The following is a 23,010-nucleotide window of genomic DNA, read 5'->3' on the forward strand; positions in this document are numbered from 1 at the left end:
TTCAATTTTCTTTTTAAAAAGTATTATTTTCGTGACCCCGGAACCTATCTTCGATCTTTACATGGTTTGCTATAGAAAATCTTAATTCACTTTGCGGCGTTTCAATTTGCGTCGTGTTTTTTTGGAACGTAACCACGACGCAAAGTGAGGTATTGGTGTAGTTCAACGTGGGCAGAAATAAATTGTACATGTGGGTTGATTACTATGGCAAAATTTTGTATATATATTTGAATTGCGGGTCGGTAGTCTGTCTCACTTGCTCCTATAGCGCGCCCGCTCGCACACTAAATATGCCTAGGGACATATATTATTGGGTTCGCCACTTCGCGGTATACGCAGTGGCAGCTTGTGTCCATTGCTGCCAGTTCGTATTCTTTCGTGGGTTAATCTCATCTTCTTTTTATTTTTAAAATAACACGTGCGACATGCGGCAGCATCGACTGCAAAGGTTAAGAAACTTAACCCTTTCCACTCCAATGTCGAGTGTCACTCGACACTGATTTTGTTCCACAAGCTCCACTGTCGAGTGATACTCGACATAGTGTAATACTTCTTTTTGCGGAAAAATTTAAAACAGGAAAGATTTCTGTTACTAAAATGTTTGAATCACGAATGAATGAAACATATACTAGAATCGCAGGATACTATAATTCAATTAAATTTTATCGATGCTACATAACAGCCTTGGAGTGGAAAGGGTTAACGTCTATCATATGTAAAAGATTTCATATTCCATATTCAGAATTTTGAAACTTGCAAAGCGACAAATTATCACTTAAAACTATTTAATGGTTATTGTAACTCAGCCGCATAGCAGATTTCTGTAGTTATATCTGATCATCACATTTTTAGTCGAGTTCTGGTAGAAATGGAGCTGTGCAGGTTGCGGAAGTCCACTGAAACCAAGCACCACGAGGGTTTCGGGGGTAGCGTATCCACGCATACCCCGGGACGGGCTATCGAAAAATAGCACGGCGCGAGGGAAGACCGCGTGGCGATCCCTGACCGGGAGATACCGCGATCCCCCGTTTAGCGCAGAGGGCGACCACCGGGGGGGGGGAGTAGAGGGTAGGAATCCCACATACCCCTGTCCTCCCCCCAGAGGCAGGGCATCTTGAATACCGGAAGATTTCCCTCACCGAAAAAAAAGTCCACTGAAACCAACCAGTTTCTTGAAAGAAGTTCAGAAAAAGAAGCATGGAAATGACGATCCTTTATTATTCACTTCATTCCATATATCCCCTCAAAAATGTAAAATAAAAAAATGTACAAGTACCCGCAGTTTATTAGTAAAGTTTTCAAGTCGTGATAACAGATGGCGCTCGAAACGTTGTTATAAAATCAATTTACGCTTTGTACGAGGGTGGATTGAAAAGTACTCGGCCTAACACAGATCCATTCAATTCTAAAAATCAAATCTACCCACATTATTTAGTTCAGTTCAGACTAGTTCATTGTGTGAAGTTCGAAACGTGTGTGATAATTAGTTGTGATTTTATAAATTTATTAACAAAGTAATCGGACATAATTTCCGCGAATGGAGCAAATCGAGCAGCGTGCCGTCATTAAATACCTCCATAAGAACGGGCTATCGTATATCGTATTTTAACATGGATAAAAAGTCAATTTGTCTAGGTAGCCACAAGTTTATCAGAAAAAATTTCGTGTCTCGATAACAGATGGCGCTCGTAACGTTTTGTCGAACAATGTATATTTTTAATTTATGATAATTTGATTTTTTATAGAATATTGATTTGTTCAAATTTATACACGCATGAAAACAGTATAATTTAACTTAAATTGTGCTTTTTTATTTATTTCATTACAAATTTATTCAGAATAGTTATTGAACCATAAATTTAAAGTACCATATACATGGTGTATTTTATTACCAATTAATGATGCGTAGAATGTTAGATTGTCCGAATACCCGCAGCAGATAAAAGCTTTTTTATTTCTGGATAACAGATGGCGCTCGAAACGTTTCAAAATTATTGTACACTATATATCACTGTGCTACTAATAAAAATACGATACGATTAAAATGTATATTTGTTGGAGTACCCACAATTTATTTCCAGTTTTTGAGTCGCGACAACAGATGGCGCCCGAAATAAAATTATTCTTTAGCATTGATCACTATGTCACTTTTGAATCACAAATGTCCACTGCCGTATGGCACCAGCTACGGCCGGTATAGTTCAGGCAGCTGTTCTACAATTCCACGATCAGCTAATGCAGGTAGACGGCTGGCGATGAAGAAGCGAAGAGTGTCTCTTAGAGCTGCTGGGAAGGCAGGCGCAGTCAATGCACGAGCCAATGCTCTGTAGCAGCCAGATGTCTTCCATCTGATCCTGTACTGCTTGTTCTCTGACTGCAAGTTCAGAAGGCCATTAAATTTTTATATCTTCATCCCATATATAACCATTCTTATGAATTATATCCAATTCCATTTAGTTTTGTAAATACAAATATACAGGATGATTCAGTTATAGCCAAAACGCTACTAATTCACCTTATACCGTAAAAACTAATATAAAATATATATGTAAGCTTTCTCTAAATGATCCAAGTCAGTAGTAAAAACAAAGACTATATTACTGCTATAACTAATAACCCTGTATATTATATATGTTGACTTCAAGGTCACCCTGAGAACAATGGTAAAGGCTTTACTAGGAGTTTCAAGAACCAAGGTCACCGATGGCTTGAGAAATTGCACGTCTAAAGTGGCAGTGGGCGAGGTACATCGCTGGTGCAACCGAAGGCTGTTGGGGCTGAAGGATTCTCGAATGTCGACTCAGAGCTGGTATAGATCAGTCATCGTAGCATTCTTTGGGGGGGAGACATATGTCTTGAAGTGGTCATCGGTGGACCTTGGTTCTGCAGATATCCACATTACTTAAAGCATAGCCATCTCCATTCCTCACTGTATTACCTCGAACCTTCACATAAGGTTCATTTTAAACAATTAAAATTTCAGATTCATATATCATTACTGGCAACACACACAAAGATATTCAAGCATTGCAATTTTGAACTATTACAGTGTTTCCCAGGGGGAGGGGGGGGGGGGGGGCAGTTCTAAAATTGACTCAACACGCTTGCAACCCTTTTGCTTTAATATAGACATACACCAACACCTCGCTTTGTGTCGTTTTGCATTTTTTTGAATTTGAGTCTCTGCTTAATTAGTACTGATTTTTACTCGGTCTCGTTAGATTGTCAAGGTTGTGTTGTTTTGGATTCAAATGTATAATTTTCTTTTTTTTTCTAAAAGATGACAACACTTTTTTTTCTAATTGCGTCATGCTATCAAATCGGGCATTCTCTTTCTAAAAATCAACGCAATTTTAATATAGTTACATTTTCACGCGATTTTGCTGATTTTAGATAGCAGTTTTTGTGTTTGTTATAAGAGAGAATGATAAATTTATAAATTTTTATGTTTTGTTCCTGGTTACAAAATAGGTAAATATATTTATTTATATATATGAGCAAAGTTAATTATTTTTTTGAATACATCTGTAATTTTTTTTGCCAAATGAGAGGAAAAGGCGTTGCTGAAAGAATTATCAAAAATTTTATAAAAATATTAGCTTTAGAGACAAAATCAGATATTCTGGAACGATTTGATAACGAAGAGAAGGTGGTAAAGATTTTTGAAAAACTGAGTTTTTAAGTGCTCCAGACAGTAGCTCCTAATATCAATTGCTACAAGGAAATTTATTTTACTTTAAAGAAAAAATGTTATTCAGCTAACTTTTTAATTCATTTTGGCCACTATGGACTCATCAAACAGTGACTGATTTGAAAATTGTTTTTTTGTATATATGTAAAAAGATTTTATATTATTATTGTTTTTTATATGTTCACTGTTCAATTTTCTTTAAAAAGTAGTATTTTCGTAACCCTGAAACCTATCTTCGATCTTTACATGGTTTGCTATAGAAAATCTTTATTTACTTTGTGTCATGTTTTGTAACGTAACCACGACTCAACGTAAGATATTGCCGTATACTACATAGAGAGCGTAAGAATTATATGCCTAATTTGGCATAGAACTAAAAAGGTTAGAAACCTCTGGAATATTATATATATATATATATATATATATATATATATATATATATATATATATATATATATATATATATATATATATCTACATATATAAATATTAAAACATAATGATTGTATTAGCTAACCTTGATAAGACCCAGGCCCCGGAGCATGGTGTTTGCCAGGAGCCAGGCGGCAGCGTGCTGTTGACCAGCTCGCTTTAGCATGATGGGGTACAGGTCCTGGGCCACCTCGGCTGCAAGCCCGCTCTCCTCGCACAGTCCCGACACGCAGAACGTCGCCTCCACGTACGCTGTGATAAGGTCCGTGGGGTCCCTTATCGCCTGACAGAGGAATATACAGATGACATTGAGATGGAACGAAGAAAGAGTATATATAATATTGCTATAAATTACCTATTAACACAACTAAACTGTACAAACATACAATATACATACCCAACGCTGGACTTCCGCCCACAATGTGCACAGATTACCTTGTAGTACATCATTTTACTGAATCTATTGTCACAGTTCGTGCAAAAATTTTTTATGTAAAATTTCATATGACAATGCTTCATATTGGTATATTATTTCTTCAATAATTCTTTGCCATGAAATGCCATGTTTGCCACGATAGAACAATGTATTATTTTTAATGAATTCCAACTTTATTGGTCATGGTCATAGAGCTTATGGTGTAAACAATTTACTAAAATTTATAACTTTCTCCCTCTAATAGCTATTCAGTATTGAAAGTAAACACCATGTCCTAACTTTAAAATGATGAATGAAATATTATTGTTTATGATCCTACAGTCTGCAGTACATCCAGGGCAAGCAATTTTAAACTGTATCTCTAAAGTGATTTGATATAATATAGCTTAATTTATTCCAGACAGATCTGTACCGTATGCATCCGAGGAGTTCAGACAGATAAGGCAGTAGTTTTTTTATCAACATGTACATATATATATATATATATATATATATATATATATATATATATTATATATATATATATATATATATATATATATTTACATATATGTTGCCGTGACACTGTTCAAAAATCACTTGATCAAAAATAAATGACCACCGACGCACAGAAGAGAGAGATGTCACTTTAACCATCTGGCTTAGGAAGATAAATTATACTACTTACATTAACAAATAAGATTTTGGTACAACTTCAGGTACCTCTCTCTTTGTAGCACTCTTGATACAACTAAGTAATTGATTTAACAAATTTTACTTTTTTTAACCTAACCATAAATTCATAATTTGAACTTCAATTGTAATACTTGTTTTTTGTCGATTTTTGTTAGAAACGTGGGTCCACTGGTGCCAATTATACATTGAAGTTGGTCTAGGACAAAAATTCTATGAACCAATGAATGTTATATAAGTTACAAAACTCACTTGTAGATGTGAATCGATAATGTCAGCGGCCTTTGGTCCGAGTCTCATCAGATTGTCCAGCGTTGGGCTGTCTAAAAACATTCCCACGTCCGTCTTCACTTCTTCAACACCTGCGGATCGAAAGCATAATAAACATCAGTATATATTTAAATTATTTGATTGAATATATTTCTTGATATATTCCCAACGGATTTGCGGGTTGAAATGGCAGTTGACAGATCACATCCAAATCTGTTGGCCTCTGGGACCTAAACACCAAGTTCTGGTGTGGAAACATCTGATCAAGAAGTGTAGTGTATGACGTCCACCTACTAGATGGACAATGAACCTTTTTAAGGTTAAAAGACACTCACTTGGTCTAATCTGAATTTCTTGGGGAGGCCTGGGATGAAGTAATCATGATGACATCAATTCATAGGTGGTATATCTCTTATAACTTGCTAGACTCTAATGGCAGCCCAAGCTGAACTTCCCACAGGTGGACAGTTGCAAAGAGTTTTCTGTCATCCTAACAATAAAATACAGGTCCAAGGTCCTTGAAGTACTCTCCCTAAGCTAAATTACTGTAGAGATGCAAACACGAAATAGCTGCTAGGCAAATAACTTTAGTCCCACTGGGTGGAGCAACATATCAAGGAGAAATGCTCGATGTGGGCAATGCAATACTGATGGTGTTAAACTAAGAGCGAGATCTGTCTCGCTGTGGACATATTTGACTGTTATGACTGCAACATGGATAGGCTCCTTAATACATAGATAGATGACGTAGTCAAGGTTGTACCAAGTCGCTGGATGTAGACAGTGCAAGACCAATCACCGTGGTAATTTTTGAGCGTGGCCTATGGTTCGCATATGATGATGATAGTAAAGCTATATAGAGCCGGTGTGGTGCAGCATGGCTAGATCCTCAACTGGGTGAATTGGCGACATAATCAAGTTTGAACCAGGTAGCTGGATGCGGACAGTGCAAGTCAAGTCATTAACTAACATGGTGATGATGATGATGATAAAGTTATATAGAGCCGGTAGACGCAGCATGAGTAACCCCCCACTAGATGGACCAACAACATAGTAAAAGATCAAGATAGAAAATGTGGATTATATAGCTGATGAAAAAAGATGATTCTTACCAGAGTTATCTAGATTTATCTCTGCACCAATGTCCACTGACTCCCTATGCTGGGCATCCTCTGTAGCGCTGTCCTCCGAGTTCTCATCGGACTCCGCCTCTGAACCAGATCCTTCCTCTTCTTCTGAACCGGATACATCTGATGATAATTCAAGATTTTTTACATAATGATATAATCCTATAAAATACTTATATATGTATGTAGTCTACACTGCCCTCTCCTTCGTGTCTCTCATCTCCATCCAAAGGTTGTCTGGTAGAGATCATCTCTAGCGATAAGACCGCCTCTATTTGTTTCATTTTTTTAGTAATTATCTATGTTATTTAGTTACATTTCCTTTTAGTGTTTTCTATAAAGAATTTTGGTGTAAAATATAGTATAAATAAATAAATAACCAAATCGCAGTATGAGGAACTATTCTTTTTATTACATTATATATATATATATATATATATATATTAACTTTTGAATCGTCAATTATTTTATCTATTGTTTCTTTCTAGCTGTTAGATCATCATTCCGTATCATAGCCTGTGCTAATTTACTGCTTATAATTTTTATATATATATATATATATATATATATATATATATATATATATATATATATATATATATATGAGGGGGACCGGAAAGTAATGTCGCTTTCTTAAGTTATATTCACACGACTACATTTTCAACAAGTTTTTATTTCTAATCAACAATATATTCACCTTCTTTATCAACAACCTTTTGCAGTCTAGTATACAAATCAATACCGGAACGGTAACGAATCAATCGATTTTTCTGTAAAATATTTCGACAGAAACGAACATTACTTTTTCTATTCCCCTAATTTATATATATATACATATATATATATGCAAAAATAATAAAAGATCATCTCACATTCATCATCGCTTCCTTCACCATCACTGAGCTCCGCAGACGGACCAAGTTTATCCTTCATCGTCTTCTTATTCGAATTATCACCGAGACTGTTACCTGTAATGATAAAATTTATACAAAAACATTTTAACTGCTATACAGGTTGTTTAATTATTAGTACAAAATATTTAAAACTTGTACATATTTCTAATCATCATGTATAAAGTTATTGCTATGAATTTTTTCAATAAATTTATTTTCTCTATTAGACAGGCCATATTGAAAGATATAGGATTGCCCTAAACATATCTATGAGAGTATATATCTAATATATAGAATTTTATTGGGTAAAGATGCGGTTACATTATTGCCTAGTCTACATTCGAAAATAATCTATAACAATAATTTCTTTTGTTAATTAGGGTTACGTTAACATGGAAACGGCTTCAATATGTTTCGAAGTCGCCTCCATAATTTGTAACTCTCTCTATCTAGATGCACCAACGACATTATTAGGATTGTGAGAAGTAACCGAATCCGGGCAGCGCAGAACCGGCCATCGTGGTCGTTCTCTGGGAAATCAAGTCAGAAATGAAATTCTGACTGTCCTGTCCGCGGCGGCAACATGGGCGCCCTAGCGCATTGACGTAAGCTAGCAGCCCGGATCCCTGGTCGCTCGGCCACACATCAGCGCACACGCAAGCACGCCCTAATAAACTCTCGCTCCGACGCGCCAACCTTTGTATAGTGGTTGTGTGAACAATAAATTTTCTCAATAGCATCCGCTTATCTCATTTCACCACCACAGGTGGGACATGTCGCTACAACCGAGGGTCATTGAAGCCTAAATACTCTTGGTGACTACGAATCGGTAGACGAGGGGTGGGGAGCCTTTTCTTTAGGTGGACAGACGATATAGTTAAGGTCGCCGGAAGTCGATGATGGAAGTATCTAGATCACAGACGTGACTCCAAGAATTGCTCGTCTGAAGTGGCAGTAGGTGGGACACGTCGCTACAACAGAGGGTCATTGAAGCCTAATACTCTTGGTGACCACGAATCGGTAGACGAGTGGTGGGGAGGCTTTTCTTTAGGCGGACAGACGATATAGTTAAGGTCGCCGGAAGTCGATGATGGAAGTATCTAGATCACAGACGTAGCTCCAAGAATTGCTCGTCTGAAGTGGCAGCAGGTGGGACACGTCACTACAACCGAGGGTCATGGAAGCCTAAATACTCTTGGTGACTACGAATCGGTAGACGAGGGGTGGGGAGGCTTTTCTTTAGGTGGACAGACGATATAGTTAAGGTCGCCGGAAGTAGATGATGGAAGTATCTAGATCACAGATGTAACTCGAAGAATTGCACGTCTGAAGTGGCAGTAGGTGTGACACGTCGCTACAACCGAGGGTCATGGAAGCCTAAACATTCTTGGTGACCACGAATCGGTAGACGAGGGGTGGGGAGGCTTTTCTTTAGGTGGACAGTCAATATAGTTAAGGTCGCCGGAAGTCGACGATGGAAGTATCTAGATCACAGACGTGACTCCAAGAATTGCTCGTCTGAAGTGGCAGCAGGTGGGACACGTCACTACAACCGAGGGTCATGGAAGCCTAAATACTCTTGGTGACTACGAATCGGTAGACGAGGGGTGGGGAGGCTTTTCTTTAGGTGGACAGACGATATAGTTAAGGTCGCCGGAAGTAGATGATGGAAGTATCTAAATCACAGACGTCACTCCAAGAATTGCTCGTCTGAAGTGGCAGTAGGTGGGACATGTCGCTACAACCGAGGGTCATTGAAGCCTAAATACTCTTGGTGACCACGAATCGGTAGACGAGGGGTGTGGAAGGCTTTTCTTTAGGTAGACAGACGATATAGTTAAGGTCGCCGAAAGTAGATGATGGAAGCATCTAGATCACAGACGTAACTCGAAGAATTGCTCGTCTGAAGTGGCAGTAGGTGAGACAAGTCGCTACAACCGAGGGTCATTGAAGCCTAAATACTCTTGGTGACCACGAATCGGTAGACGAGGGGTGGGGAGGCTTTTCTTTAGGTGGACAGACGATATAGTTAAGGTCGCCGAAAGTAGATGATGGAAGCATCTAGATCACAGACGTAACTCGAAGAATTGCTCGTCTGAAGTGGCAGTAGGTGAGACAAGTCGCTACAACCGAGGGTCATTGAAGCCTAAATACTCTTGGTGACCACGAATCGGTAGACGAGGGGTGGGGAGGCTTTTCTTTAGGTGGACAGACGATATAGTTAAGGTCGCCGAAAGTAGATGATGGAAGCATCTAGATCACAGACGTAACTCGAAGAATTGCTCGTCTGAAGTGGCAGTAGGTGAGACAAGTCGCTACAACCGAGGGTCATTGAAGCCTAAATACTCTTGGTGACTACGAATCGGTAGACGAGGGGTGGGGAGGCTTTTCTTTAGGTGGACAGACGATATAGTTAAGGTCGCCGAAAGTAGATGATGGAAGTATCTAGATCACAGACATGACTCTAAGAATTGCTCGTCTGAAGTGGCAGTAGGTGAGACAAGTCGCTACAACCGAGGGTCATTGAAGCCTAAATACTCTTGGTGACTACGAATCGGTAGACGAGGGGTGGGTAGGCTTTTCTTTAGGTGGACAGACGATATAGTTAAGGTCGCCGAAAGTAGATGATGAAAGTATCTAGATCGCAGACGTAACTCGAAGAATTGCTCGTCTGAAGTGGCAGTAGGTGAGACAAGTCGCTACAACCGAGGGTCATTGAAGCCTAAATATTCTTGGTGACCACGAATCGGTAGACGAGGGGTGGGGAGGCTTTTCTTTAGGTGGACAGACGATATAGTTAAGGTCGCCGGGAGTCGATGATGGAAGTATCTAGATCACAGACTTAACTCTAAGAATTGCTCGTCTGAAGTGGCAGTAGGTGAGACAAGTCGCTACAACCGAGGGTCATTGAAGCCTAAATACTCTTGGTGACTACGAATCGGTAGACGAGGGGTGGGGAGGCTTTTCTTTAGGTGGACAGACGATATAGTTAAGGTCGCCGAAAGTAGATGATGGAAGTATCTAGATCGCAGACGTAACTCGAAGAATTGCTCGTCTGAAGTGGCAGTAGGTGAGACAAGTCGCTACAACCGAGGGTCATTGAAGCCTAAATACTCTTGGTGACTACGAATCGGTAGACGAGGGGTGGGGAGGCTTTTCTTTAGGTGGACAGACGATATAGTTAAGGTCGCCGAAAGTAGATGATGGAAGTATCTAGATCGCAGACGTAACTCGAAGAATTGCTCGTCTGAAGTGGCAGTAGGTGAGACAAGTCGCTACAACCGAGGGTCATTGAAGCCTAAATATTCTTGGTGACCACGAATCGGTAGACGAGGGGTGGGGAGGCTTTTCTTTAGGTGGACAGACGATATAGTTAAGGTCGCCGGGAGTCGATGATGGAAGTATCTAGATCGCAGACGTAACTCCAAGAATTGCTCGTCTGAAGTGGCAGTAGGTGAGACAAGTCGCTACAACCGAGGGTCATGGAAGCCTAACTCTTGGTGACCACGAATCGGTAGACGAGGGGTGGGGAGCCTTTTCTTTAGGTGGACAGACGATATAGTTAAGGTCGCCGGAAGTCGATGATGGAAGCATCTAGATCACAGACGCAACTCTAAAAATTGCTCGTCTGAAGTGGCAGTAGGTGAGACAAGTCGCTACAACCGAGGGTCATGGAAGCCTAACTCTTGGTGACCACGAATCGGTAGACGAGGGGTAGGGAGGCTTTTCTTTAGGTGGACAGACGATATAGTTAAGGTCGCCGGAAGTCGATGATGGAAGCATCTAGATCACAGACTTAACTCTAAGAATTGCTCGTCTGAAGTGGCAGTAGGTGGAACACGTCACTACAACCGAGGGTCATGGAAGCCTAACTCTTGGTGACCACGAATCGGTAGACGAGGGGTAGGGAGGCTTTTCTTTAGGTGGACAGACGATATAGTTAAGGTCGCCGGAAGTCGATGATGGAAGCATCTAGATCACAGACTTAACTCTAAGAATTGCTCGTCTGAAGTGGCAGTAGGTGGAACACGTCACTACAACCGAGGGTCATGGAAGCCTAACTCTTGGTGACCACGAATCGGTAGACGAGGGGTAGGGAGGCTTTTCTTTAGGTGGACAGACGATATAGTTAAGGTCGCCGGAAGTCGATGATGGAAGCATCTAGATCACAGACTTAACTCTAAGAATTGCTCGTCTGAAGTGGCAGTAGGTGGAACACGTCGCTACAACCGAGGGTCATGGAAGCCTAACTCTTGGTGACCACGAATCGGTAGACGAGGGGTAGGGAGGCTTTTCTTTAGGTGGACAGACGATATAGTTAAGGTCGCCGGAAGTCGATGATGGAAGCATCTAGATCACAGACGTAACTCTAAGAATTGCTCGTCTGAAGTGGCAGTAGGTGGAACACGTCGCTACAACCGAGGGTCATGGAAGCCTAACTCTTGGTGACCACGAATCGGTAGACAAGGGGTAGGGAGGCTTTTCTTTAGGTGGACAGACGATATAGTTAAGGTCGCCGGAAGTCGATGATGGAAGCATCTAGATCACAGACTTAACTCTAAGAATTGCTCGTCTGAAGTGGCAGTAGGTGAGACAAGTCGCTACAACCGAGGGTCATTGAAGCCTAAATATTCTTGGTGACCACGAATCGGTAGACGAGGGGTGGGGAGGCTTTTCTTTAGGTGGACAGACGATATAGTTAAGGTGGCCGGAAGTCGATGATGGAAGCATCTAGATCACAGACGTAACTCCAAGAATTGCTCGTCTGAAGTGGCAGTAGGTGGAACACGTCGCTACAACCGAGGGTCATGGAAGCCTAACTCTTGGTGACCACGAATCGGTAGACGAGGGGTGGGGAGGCTTTTCTTTAGGTGGACAGACGATATAGTTAAGGTCGCCGGAAGTCGATGATGGAAGCATCTAGATCACAGACTTAACTCTAAGAATTGCTCGTCTGAAGTGGCAGTAGGTGGAACACGTCACTACAACCGAGGGTCATTGAAGCCTAACTCTTGGTGACCACGAATCGGTAGACGAGGGGTAGGGAGGCTTTTCTTTAGGTGGACAGACGATATAGTTAAGGTGGCCGGAAGTCGATGATGGAAGCATCTAGATCACAGACGTAACTCCAAGAATTGCTCGTCTGAAGTGGCAGTAGGTGGAACACGTCGCTACAACCGAGGGTCATGGAAGCCTAACTCTTGGTGATCACGAATCGGTAGACGAGAGGTGGGGAGGCTTTTCTTTAGGTGGACAGACGATATAGTTAAGGTCGCCGGGAGTCGATGATGGAAGCATCTAGATCACAGACGTAACTCTAAGAATTGCTCGTCTGAAGTGGCAGTAGGTGGAACACGTCACTACAACCGAGGGTCATGGAAGCCTAACTCTTGGTGACCACGAATCGGTAGACGAGGGGTAGGGAGGCTTTTCTTTAGGTGGACAGACGATATAGTTAAGGTCGCCGGAAGTCGATGATGGAAGCATCTAGATCACAGACTTAACTCTAAGAATTGCTCGTCTGAAGTGGCAGTAGGTGGAACACGTCACTACAACCGAGGGTCATTGAAGCCTAACTCTTGGTGACCACGAATCGGTAGACGAGGGGTAGGGAGGCTTTTCTTTAGGTGGACAGACGATATAGTTAAGGTCGCCGGGAGTCGATGATGGAAGCATCTAGATCACAGACGTAACTCCAAGAATTGCTCGTCTGAAGTGGCAGGTGGCAGGGAACATCGTTACAAGGTTGACGTAGGTACGTGGCGTGGGTTAGCTGCCCACTGGTGGACCCACGTGAAGTTGCTGCAGGCGGAAGACTATCAGGTGAAATGGTGATGGTAATAATTACCTGCTAACACGACTCGAGACAGTCGATCAGAGGCGTCCGGTAACACAGTGAGTGCATCAACAACCTCCATGCAGGCTTCGCGGCCTATCTCGTTGTGACTCAAATCCAGAGACTGAAAAAAAAAAACTCTTATCACTATCCACCATAGGATATTCACAACACCACCTGTGTACATCATATTAAGAATAAAACAAACACAAAATTAAAATCAGATTATAAATCGGAAATAAAGTCTAAAATAAATACATTTAAAAAACTTTTAAGTTTAACAGTTTTTTGATGCCCATATTGTGGTGGTTGTGGAAAAATATGTACCTAGTCCGCCATGGAACGGCGTCCATCTTGAATTTTTAAATTTGACATAATCATCGTGTTTTACTAGTGTAGCCCTTTCATTTGATACCCATATAGAGGGGGTTAAGGAAAAATATGTAATCCGCCATTTCGTATCGGCGGCTATCTTAGATTTATAATGTTATTGATTTTATTATATTGTATTGTCATCTAAATTAAATGTGTGTACCAAATTTCAGACCAATCTGACAACGGGATGGTGCTTAAATTTCAATTTCTAATTTTAATCCAAATAAATTCCGTACGGGTCGAACTAAATAAAACCGTTTAATATACCTAAACTGTAAGTAAGTATTCAAATGTAAACGCATCTTTATATTTCTTTACTATTGATACCCAATACAACCATCTGCTCCTTTCACTTGCTTACATATAGTTAGCATAGTATAATTCTAGCAGTAATTTGGCTTTAAAATTCTAAGATATACCTAAACTGTTACTTATAAACCTTTCAAAAAGTAGTCAAATGTAAACACATCTTTATATTTCTTCACTATTGATACCCAAAACAACCATTTGCCCCTTTCACTTGCTTACATACAGTTGGCATAGTATTATAATTCTAGCAGTAATTTGGCTTTAAAATTCTAAGATATACCTAAACTGTTACTTATAAACCTTTCAAAAAGTAGTCAAATGTAAACACATCTTTATATTTCTCTACTATTGATACCCTATACAACCATTTGCCCCTTTCACTTGCTTACATACAGTTGGCATAGTATTATAATTCTAGCAGTAATTTGGCTTTAAAATTCTAAGATATACCTAAACTGTTACTTATAAACCTTTCCAAAAGTAGTCAAATGTAAACGCATCTTTATATTTCTCTACTATTGATACCCTATACAACCATTTGCCCCTTTCACTTGCTTACATACAGTTGGCATAGTATTATAATTCTAGCAGTAATTTGGCTTTAAAATTCTAAGATATACCTAAACTGTTACTTATAAACCTTTCAAAAAGTAGTCAAATGTAAACACATCTTTATATTTCTCTACTATTGATACCCTATACAACCATTTGCCCCTTTCACTTGCTTACATACAGTTGGCATAGTATTATAATTCTAGCAGTAATTTGGCTTTAAAATTCTAAGATATACCTAAACTGTTACTTATAAACCTTTCAAAAAGTAGTCAAATGTAAACACATCTTTATATTTCTTCACTATTGATACCCAAAACAACCATCTGTCCCTTTCACTTGCTTACATACAGTTGGCATAGTGTTATAATTCTAGCAGTAATTTGGCTTTAAAATTCTAAGATATACCTAAACTGTTACTTATAAACCTTTCCAAAAGTAGTCAAATGTAAACACATCTTTATATTTCTTTACTATTGATACCCAATCCAACCATCTGCTCCTTTCACTTGCTTACATATAGTTAGCATAGTATAATTCTAGCAGTAATTTGGCTTTAAAATTCTAAGATATACCTAAACTGTTACTTATAAACCTTTCAAAAAGTAGTCAAATGTAAACACATCTTTATATTTCTTCACTATTGATACCCAAAACAACCATTTGCCCCTTTCACTTGCTTACATACAGTTGGCATAGTATTATAATTCTAGCAGTAATTTGGCTTTAAAATTCTAAGATATACCTAAACTGTTACTTATAAACCTTTCAAAAAGTAGTCAAATGTAAACACATCTTTATATTTCTCTACTATTGATACCCTATACAACCATTTGCCCCTTTCACTTGCTTACATACAGTTGGCATAGTATTATAATTCTAGCAGTAATTTGGCTTTAAAATTCTAAGATATACCTAAACTGTTACTTATAAACCTTTCAAAAAGTAGTCAAATGTAAACACATCTTTATATTTCTTCACTATTGATACCCAAAACAACCATCTGTCCCTTTCACTTGCTTACATACAGTTGGCATAGTGTTATAATTCTAGCAGTAATTTGGCTTTAAAATTCTAAGATATACCTAAACTGTTACTTATAAACCTTTCCAAAAGTAGTCAAATGTAAACACATCTTTATATTTCTTTACTATTGATACCCAATCCAACCATCTGTCCCTTTCACTTGCTTACATATAGTTGGCATAGTATTATAATTCTAGCAGTAATTTGGCTTTAAAATTCTAAGATATACCTAAACTGTTACTTATAAACCTTTCCAAGAGTAGTTAAATGTAAACACATCTTTATATTTCTTCACTATTGATACTCAATACAACCATCTATCTGCCCCTTTCACTTGCTTACATACAGTTGGCATAGAATTATAATTCTAGCCGTAATTTGGCTTTAAAATTCGAAGATATACCTAAACTGTTACTTATAAACCTTTCCAAGAGTAGTTAAATGTAAACACATCTTTATATTTCTTCACTATTGATACCCAATACAACCATCTGTCCCTTTCACTTGCTTACATACAGTTGATATAGTATTGTAATTATATGTAGCTCTAGCAGAAATCTGGGTTCAAAATTCTAAAACATACCCAAAATGTTACTCACACTGTAATATCTAATAGAAGTCTAATATCAAAATGGAAGTCAAATGTAAACACATCTTTATATAACTATACATATGAGACCCATTGTAATTAACTATCTCTTTCACTTTCAAGAGAGAAATTGAAATACACCAATACCTCACTTTGCGTCGTGGTTACATACAAAAAAACACGACGCAAATTGAAACGCTGCAAAGTGAATTAAGATTTTCTACGGCAAGCCATGTAAAGATCGAAGATAGGTTCCAGGGTCGCGAAAATACTACCATTTAAAAAGAAAATTGAACAAAGTAAACATTTAAAAAACAAAAATAATATTACTCTGCCAATAAATATTTTTGGAATAATATTTACCTTTTTTTTAACCAGAAACAACACGTAAAAATTTATATAAATTTATAATTCTCTTTTTAAAAAATCACAACACACTACATAATTGAAACTGAACTCTAAAATTGGCAAAACAAAGTGAAAATAAAACTTTTTACTTAGAAAGGGAATCCCCGAGTTTTGATAGCATGGCGCAGTTAGAAACAAGTGTTGCCATCTTTTAGAAAAAAAAAAGAAAATTAAAAAAAAATTTAAGACTACAACTCAAAACAACACAGCCTCGAAAATCTAACGACGCGCAGTGAAAATTAGTACTAATTAAGCAGCGACGCAACTTCGAAAAAAAACGCAAAACGAGGTATTGGTATAATGGATTATCGTTTCAGTCTGATTTAGTTAAAAAGTTGTGGTCACACACCAGGACTTGATCAATCCTGAATGGATATAAAACACCACTCACCTCCAGAAGCAGGGAGTTGTCCTTGAAAGCCTTCGCTAGAGCCTTAGCGCCTTTACTTTTCAGTAAGCAGTCGCCAAAGTTGATAGACTTTAGTTTCTTTAACCTGTAATTTATTAGACATTTCAAAACCGATTCCATAGCAACAGACAAACATTTTGTTTGTTCATTTGCATTTTTTCAATGTTTAAAAACTACATCTATCATCTCTCTATTTTATTAATTATCTTATTATCTATCATCTATTGTATGCAGAAGGAATTTTGCATCCATACTGCAAAAAATCGCCCTCTACACAGTAAAACTCTGGCAGCAAAATTCCTGCGACCACCTATATTAATACATCATGCATATTAATATAGTCTGTTATCAAAACATTTAATATTGTATCAGTGATGGCATTTGAATTTCTAATGGAGATACACGTTACTTTGAGAAAGTCCATGCCAAGTAAGAAAAGGACTAATATATAGCTACTTCTGCTATGCAGCAGTAGTAGTGCAATAAAGTGCACCGCCCTCCAGCCCGCTGATAAATGCACATGCGTTGAACAATGCGAATTACACAACTGCCACCGTTAAATCACTCAACACGTGTTTCACCCCTCCACGGGGCATCTTTAGGAGTTATGTTACACCGATTAGTGCCAAGACTCTGTGTTTGGCACCAATTGTGTTGAATGATTTAACGGTGGTACAGTTAAATCACTCAACACGTGTTTCACACCTCCATGGGGCATCTTCAGGAGTTATGTTACACCGATTATTGCCAAATACAGAGTGAGACCGATATTTGAATTAAAAATCATCTTCGCTTCATACTTCTATTGGGTCGTGTAATTTTAAGTATTTAAATAAAATTTAAAAAGAGTAAATTGTTCAAGCAACTCACCCTGGTAGAGCAGTAGCAATGGCTTCTGCACCTTTTGATCCAATAGTATTATCATTGAGATTCAAACAGCTCAGGTTAGGGTTGTGCTTAAAAGCCTCCGACAACGCTGTGACACCCTTGTGGTATATCCCGTTCTGTGGCATCGCTATCTCTTCCAGTGTTCCCATACCCTGTATATATAAAACATCTTTAAGTATGTCAGAGCTACGATTGGTATGGACAGTCAATTGACTCTCAATGCAGCCAAGTGTATGGACAGTCAATTGATTTTACTGCAGCTATTAATTACAATCGCTACAGTCAAAGAAACAAAAAAAAAGGCAATTCATTTTTAACTACTAATTGTAAGAACAAATTAAAACTATATGCTAATATAAATATGTATAAGTATAACCATACCATAAGGCTTTAATCTCTATCTACAAAGTGGACACACAGTTTTTATGGTCATTGGAAGGCCCTGCATGCAGGCTACTTCCAACCGGTACTGTTGGAAACTTTTGGTGGGAGACTAATGTCTAGCAGTGAACAAATTACAGCTGAAATGATGATGATGGTGATATATATATGCTTATATATACGAAAAGCTCTCAAATACCAGACTACACACCCTTGAGCATCATGGTCGAGTTGCCAGCTTATCGGTTTTTTATAGGATGCACTTTGGAACGAAGGCTCTTTTCGAACTGATTGAGCCATCTCCATTCCTTTATCGGACTACTAGGCGCAGGCAAAAGTTTCATCCATACGTTGTTGACATATCCAAAAGTCAAACTAAACGGTTTGACAGCTCGTTTTTGGTGAGAGTCGCCAAGATTCGGAACGACCTGCCTGGGTCTATTTTTTCTGATGAGTTGAATTCTGGAGCCTTTAAGGGTAAAGTGAACAGATTTCTTTTGGCTGGGCGTGCACCACCTTAGTTTTCATCTACACTTTCCATCAGGTGAGATGGAAGACAAACACCTATTTCATTACAATGAAATAATATATATATATATTTATATATATATACATATAATATGACTGTCCACATAAAAATGTAGTTTTGTCCATCACAACTATTCCTTATAACAATGGTACTGGACGCATTGCACCTTGTGTTCCCATACCTTGAATCTTGACATCGGGTTGCATGACACATTGATGCTTCGTAAGCTTGTTCTTTATACAGTATATATATAACATACTTGTATAAATAATATAAATAAAAAATAAATTTATTTATTTCCTTATCTGTTCTGTATTACCTACCTGATATGTTATATTACCACACATGGCATCCGCTCAGCTGATGAAAGCGCAATACAAGGCAAGTCTAACCCAAAGATCGTCATGATGACAGGTCCTGTGATATCCTCATCCAGTAAATTCCTGCGACTATGGCGTCAGTCCAGTAAGTGGGGAGCCGACCCACGCCAGTCCTGATTTGTGGTCAAGAAACCACAATTGGATGTATGTTGTGCCCCCTGCCCACATCAGACAAGCAATTGCTCTTTAAGAACGATAGCATTTGTCTTGTCAGTTCCTCACCTGGAAGACCTTGGCGAGTGCTGTCGCTCCATCATTCTCCAGCCGATTCCTGCCGGCGATGAACACCTTCAGCTTCCTCGGATTGGTGGACAGCGCTTCAGCCAGGAGTCGACCACCCGTGATTCCTAGACCGTTGTTGTTCAGACGAAGCTCCTGCAATGCAAATTTCCATTTCTAAATACTAGTACTGTCATTAGAGATTTTCATCTAACCGTGCATTTTAACCCTTCACCGTGTATGTATATAAAGAAAATATTACAAGTATGAATACACTACCTATTCCTGAACTATGTGTTCCACCTCAACCTCTTTCATAGTTAGAATTACGTAGAATCTCTTAATACCTGATCTCTATTCAGTGAGAGAAGTATTCCTACCAAATTAAAAAGTATCCAAGACTTGTAGCAACCTAAGAGAACACACAAAATTGTTGTGCCTTGAGGAATGCAAAGATTGTTACTCTTCTATTGCTCATGCCTGTCTTATGGTATACACAATATTATTTGTTGTATTACATCCTAATATGCCTTGGTCGCTTGGGCCTTATGATCCTGGAAAAAAGCCCACAGACCAGGAAGAAGTATGTCCACCCCTAAGGTAGATATATGAAATATACCTTAACAGAATTCATAAACAAAAATCTCTGATAAACTGTAATAAAAAAGATCAAACTGCAGCAATGAGGATGGATGGATGGGATAGAATAGAAGAATAGAAGAGAAAGATAGAATTGTAGAGTAGAAGAACAGAAAGACAGATGAGATGCATGGAAGAAGAGAATGGTAATAAAAAATGAAATGCGAAGAAAATTAATAAAAGAAATATCAAATCCCTGTTACCACACAAATAGAGGTGGAAGGAGAAAAAAAAGGTAGACATATGACAAACCTAAAGTTGTTTGAAGATGTTACATGCAGGTCCTTTTAACCATTCTTATTGAAAATTTACGGGCAATGCATGTCTAACAGAGAACATCCCACTTTTGATATAATGAGCACTGAACTGGCGTGCAGCAGTAAACAGTTCAGAAAGTTAAGGAGATAAAAGGAAGAAAATTTTATACAATTTTCAGATTGTAACATTTAAGCTGCTTTCTACCGATCCTATTGGAAATCTATGGGGAACATTTATGTCCAGCTGTGGGCATTTTACTGCTAAAATAATGATGATTATTTAATCATACAACCATGATCATAGAATTATTATATCTAGCTGATCCCGCAAACGTTGTTTCGCAAAAAAAAATTAAAGTTTTTAATTAACAAATGTAAGATAAGGGTTGATCGTAGAGGGGTGATAATTTAGGTTTGTATGTATTTTTGTATGCTGTATCATAATAAAATAAAAACCAAAAAAATTGTCTAAAAAATTAAAAATAAAATTTAGGGGTGGACCACCCTTATCACTTAGGGGTATGGAAAATAGATAGTAGCCGAATACGCATCTAAAATTTGGTAAAAATCGGTCAAGCCGTTTCGGAGGAGTTCAAGTTCGAACACCGTGACACGAGAATTTTATATATTAGATAGTACCTACAAGTATCATTACTGAATATAAAACTAAAAATATAAGTACATCTAATTATTTTAGTTTCAACAAACCTGAAGTTGAGAACAGACTTCGCTCTGTAGAAGTTTAGCCAGACCTTGTACTCCGATTGGTCCAAACGCATTGTCACTCAGTTCCAGCACCGATAGCCTGGCGCCTGCAGCGATCATACCCTCGCCAAGGGCACTCTGAATATAAACAATGCATTTATTTAGAAATAATTTCACTATAACATACTGAATTTCATGTGATACACCATCAGTGATCAAGTTTCTGCAAGTTGCTTCTGGTCCACTTACTTATTGCCGGTAGCCCTTTTCTACACAGGCAACCTGGACTGGTCTTAGCACCAAGTGTTAGTAGAAGCTGCCAACATTTCCTCGTCCATATTGTCATTGTACAAGTTGGCTTTCTTAGGATATAGGTAATTCCTCATTCCATACCAGTATTTTAAGTTAATATGCTCGCTCTAAGGTCACTAAAGCCTGATAAAACTATGTAGACAAAACTTACCAATGCCGGTGGTATCTCAGTCTTCATTCTCCCAGTGAACATATCAGAGAACCTTGCAATCTTTAGTTCAGGATGATGTTCTAAAGCCTTCGCAATGGCTTGAGCAGCGGCAACACCCAGTGTGTTGCCAGTTAGGGTAAGATATTGTAGGTCTGGACATGAGTTGATAGCATCCACAATTGGTTGCGCTGAAAGTTTATGCATTGTTTACATGTGTAAAACCTTTATAAGGGTAGATGTGTCATTTGTGGTTAATTGATATTTATTTATCAATTTATTTCAAAACTTTTTATACATTTTTACAGACAAAAAATAAATTGATAATGGTAGGTGAAACTAATTAATATCATAAAACACTGAAAATAATATAAAAAATGTAAAATCAAATTGAGAAGGATGAGAATCACATTAAAACACCTTACCTAAATATATTAATGGCAACTACATAATAAAAATATACCATAATATATTAGGGTGACCAGAAAGTAATGTCGCTTTCTTAAATTCACACGATTTTTAACAAGTTTTTATTTCTAATCGACAGTATGTTCACCTTCGTTATCAACAACCTTTTGACGTCTAGTATACAAATCAATGCCGGCGCGGTACCAAATCAATCGGTTTTTCTGTAAAATATGTCGACAGAAACGACATTATTTTCCTGTCCCCTTATATATTCACATATATATTTAAATATATGACGCATTCTATATAAGATCAATGTTTTGATAATATATAATAATAAAATAATGAAGACTGTCACTATCTGGAGTGTCGGGAACTTGATCTTGTGCGGTCAATTGAAAGAGCTTTACGATTTCGATTCGAGTAGGTAGCTTATAAGGAAGAAACCTACGCTCTATCTCTTATTATGAATCTACGCATATTTTAATTATAACAAATAATACAAGGTAAGGTTATATGTCAAACAACATGCTACAGCATCCTTCGCAGTTATAGAGACGATTTAATACTGTAAAAGTCTGACTAAATAAATAAATATGTTTTTGTAAAATTAGTTTATATTCCAAATAATTAAGAATAAAACTATTTCCCGCCAACACTTGTTTACTTACCATCTTTTTCGGTGTCCAATTTTAGTGACTTTCCAGAAAAATCTACGCCAGTTTCCAATCTACTCGTATCTGTTAACACTGAATTTATAGAATTCAAATCAAATGCAGCCATTTTCGCATTCAATGCAGACGAGTGTTTATTAAAAATTAATAAAAACACCAAATCACTTCACAAATATCAACGGACTTTTTTTTCAATTTGTCATATCCATAATAAACGTTTGATTCATTCGTTAAATTGTTGCTATATTAAAAAAAGTTTGAAATAATTTCTAACGTACTAAAACTAAAGTTTATTATTATAAAAACAATTAACAATAACTTTCAAAATTTATTTTATTTATTTATTTTAATATCACATCCACAGCAGTTTTATATACTTTTCTAAATTCATTACAAAAAATAAATATACGACTTAATCAAATCTCAGACAATTAAAATCACTTTT

General features: G+C 37.9%; 1 protein-coding gene across 1 annotated transcript; it reads right to left on the bottom strand.

Annotated features, from left to right (window-relative positions):
* Nucleotides 1-1,791: 1,791 nt before the first annotated feature.
* Nucleotides 1,792-22,765, bottom strand: LOC137927339 (ran GTPase-activating protein 1-like). Its single transcript, XM_068771131.1, has 12 exons — nt 22,563-22,765; nt 21,487-21,674; nt 21,027-21,161; nt 19,426-19,578; nt 17,896-18,065; nt 17,008-17,110; nt 13,370-13,481; nt 7,501-7,596; nt 6,614-6,751; nt 5,484-5,593; nt 4,209-4,406; nt 1,792-2,374 (listed from the first exon to the last, which is right to left on the bottom strand). The coding sequence occupies exons 1-12, from the start codon at nt 22,672-22,674 to the stop codon at nt 2,186-2,188; spliced, it is 1,704 nt and encodes a 567-aa protein (XP_068627232.1). The 5' UTR covers nt 22,675-22,765; the 3' UTR covers nt 1,792-2,185.
* Nucleotides 22,766-23,010: the final 245 nt, after the last annotated feature.

Source organism: Battus philenor, unplaced genomic scaffold (assembly GCF_028537555.1).
Source record: "Battus philenor isolate CCGP_79_NKW_IND1 unplaced genomic scaffold, ilBatPhil1.0.hap1 SCAF_30, whole genome shotgun sequence".
Taxonomy (NCBI): Eukaryota; Metazoa; Arthropoda; class Insecta; order Lepidoptera; family Papilionidae; genus Battus; species Battus philenor.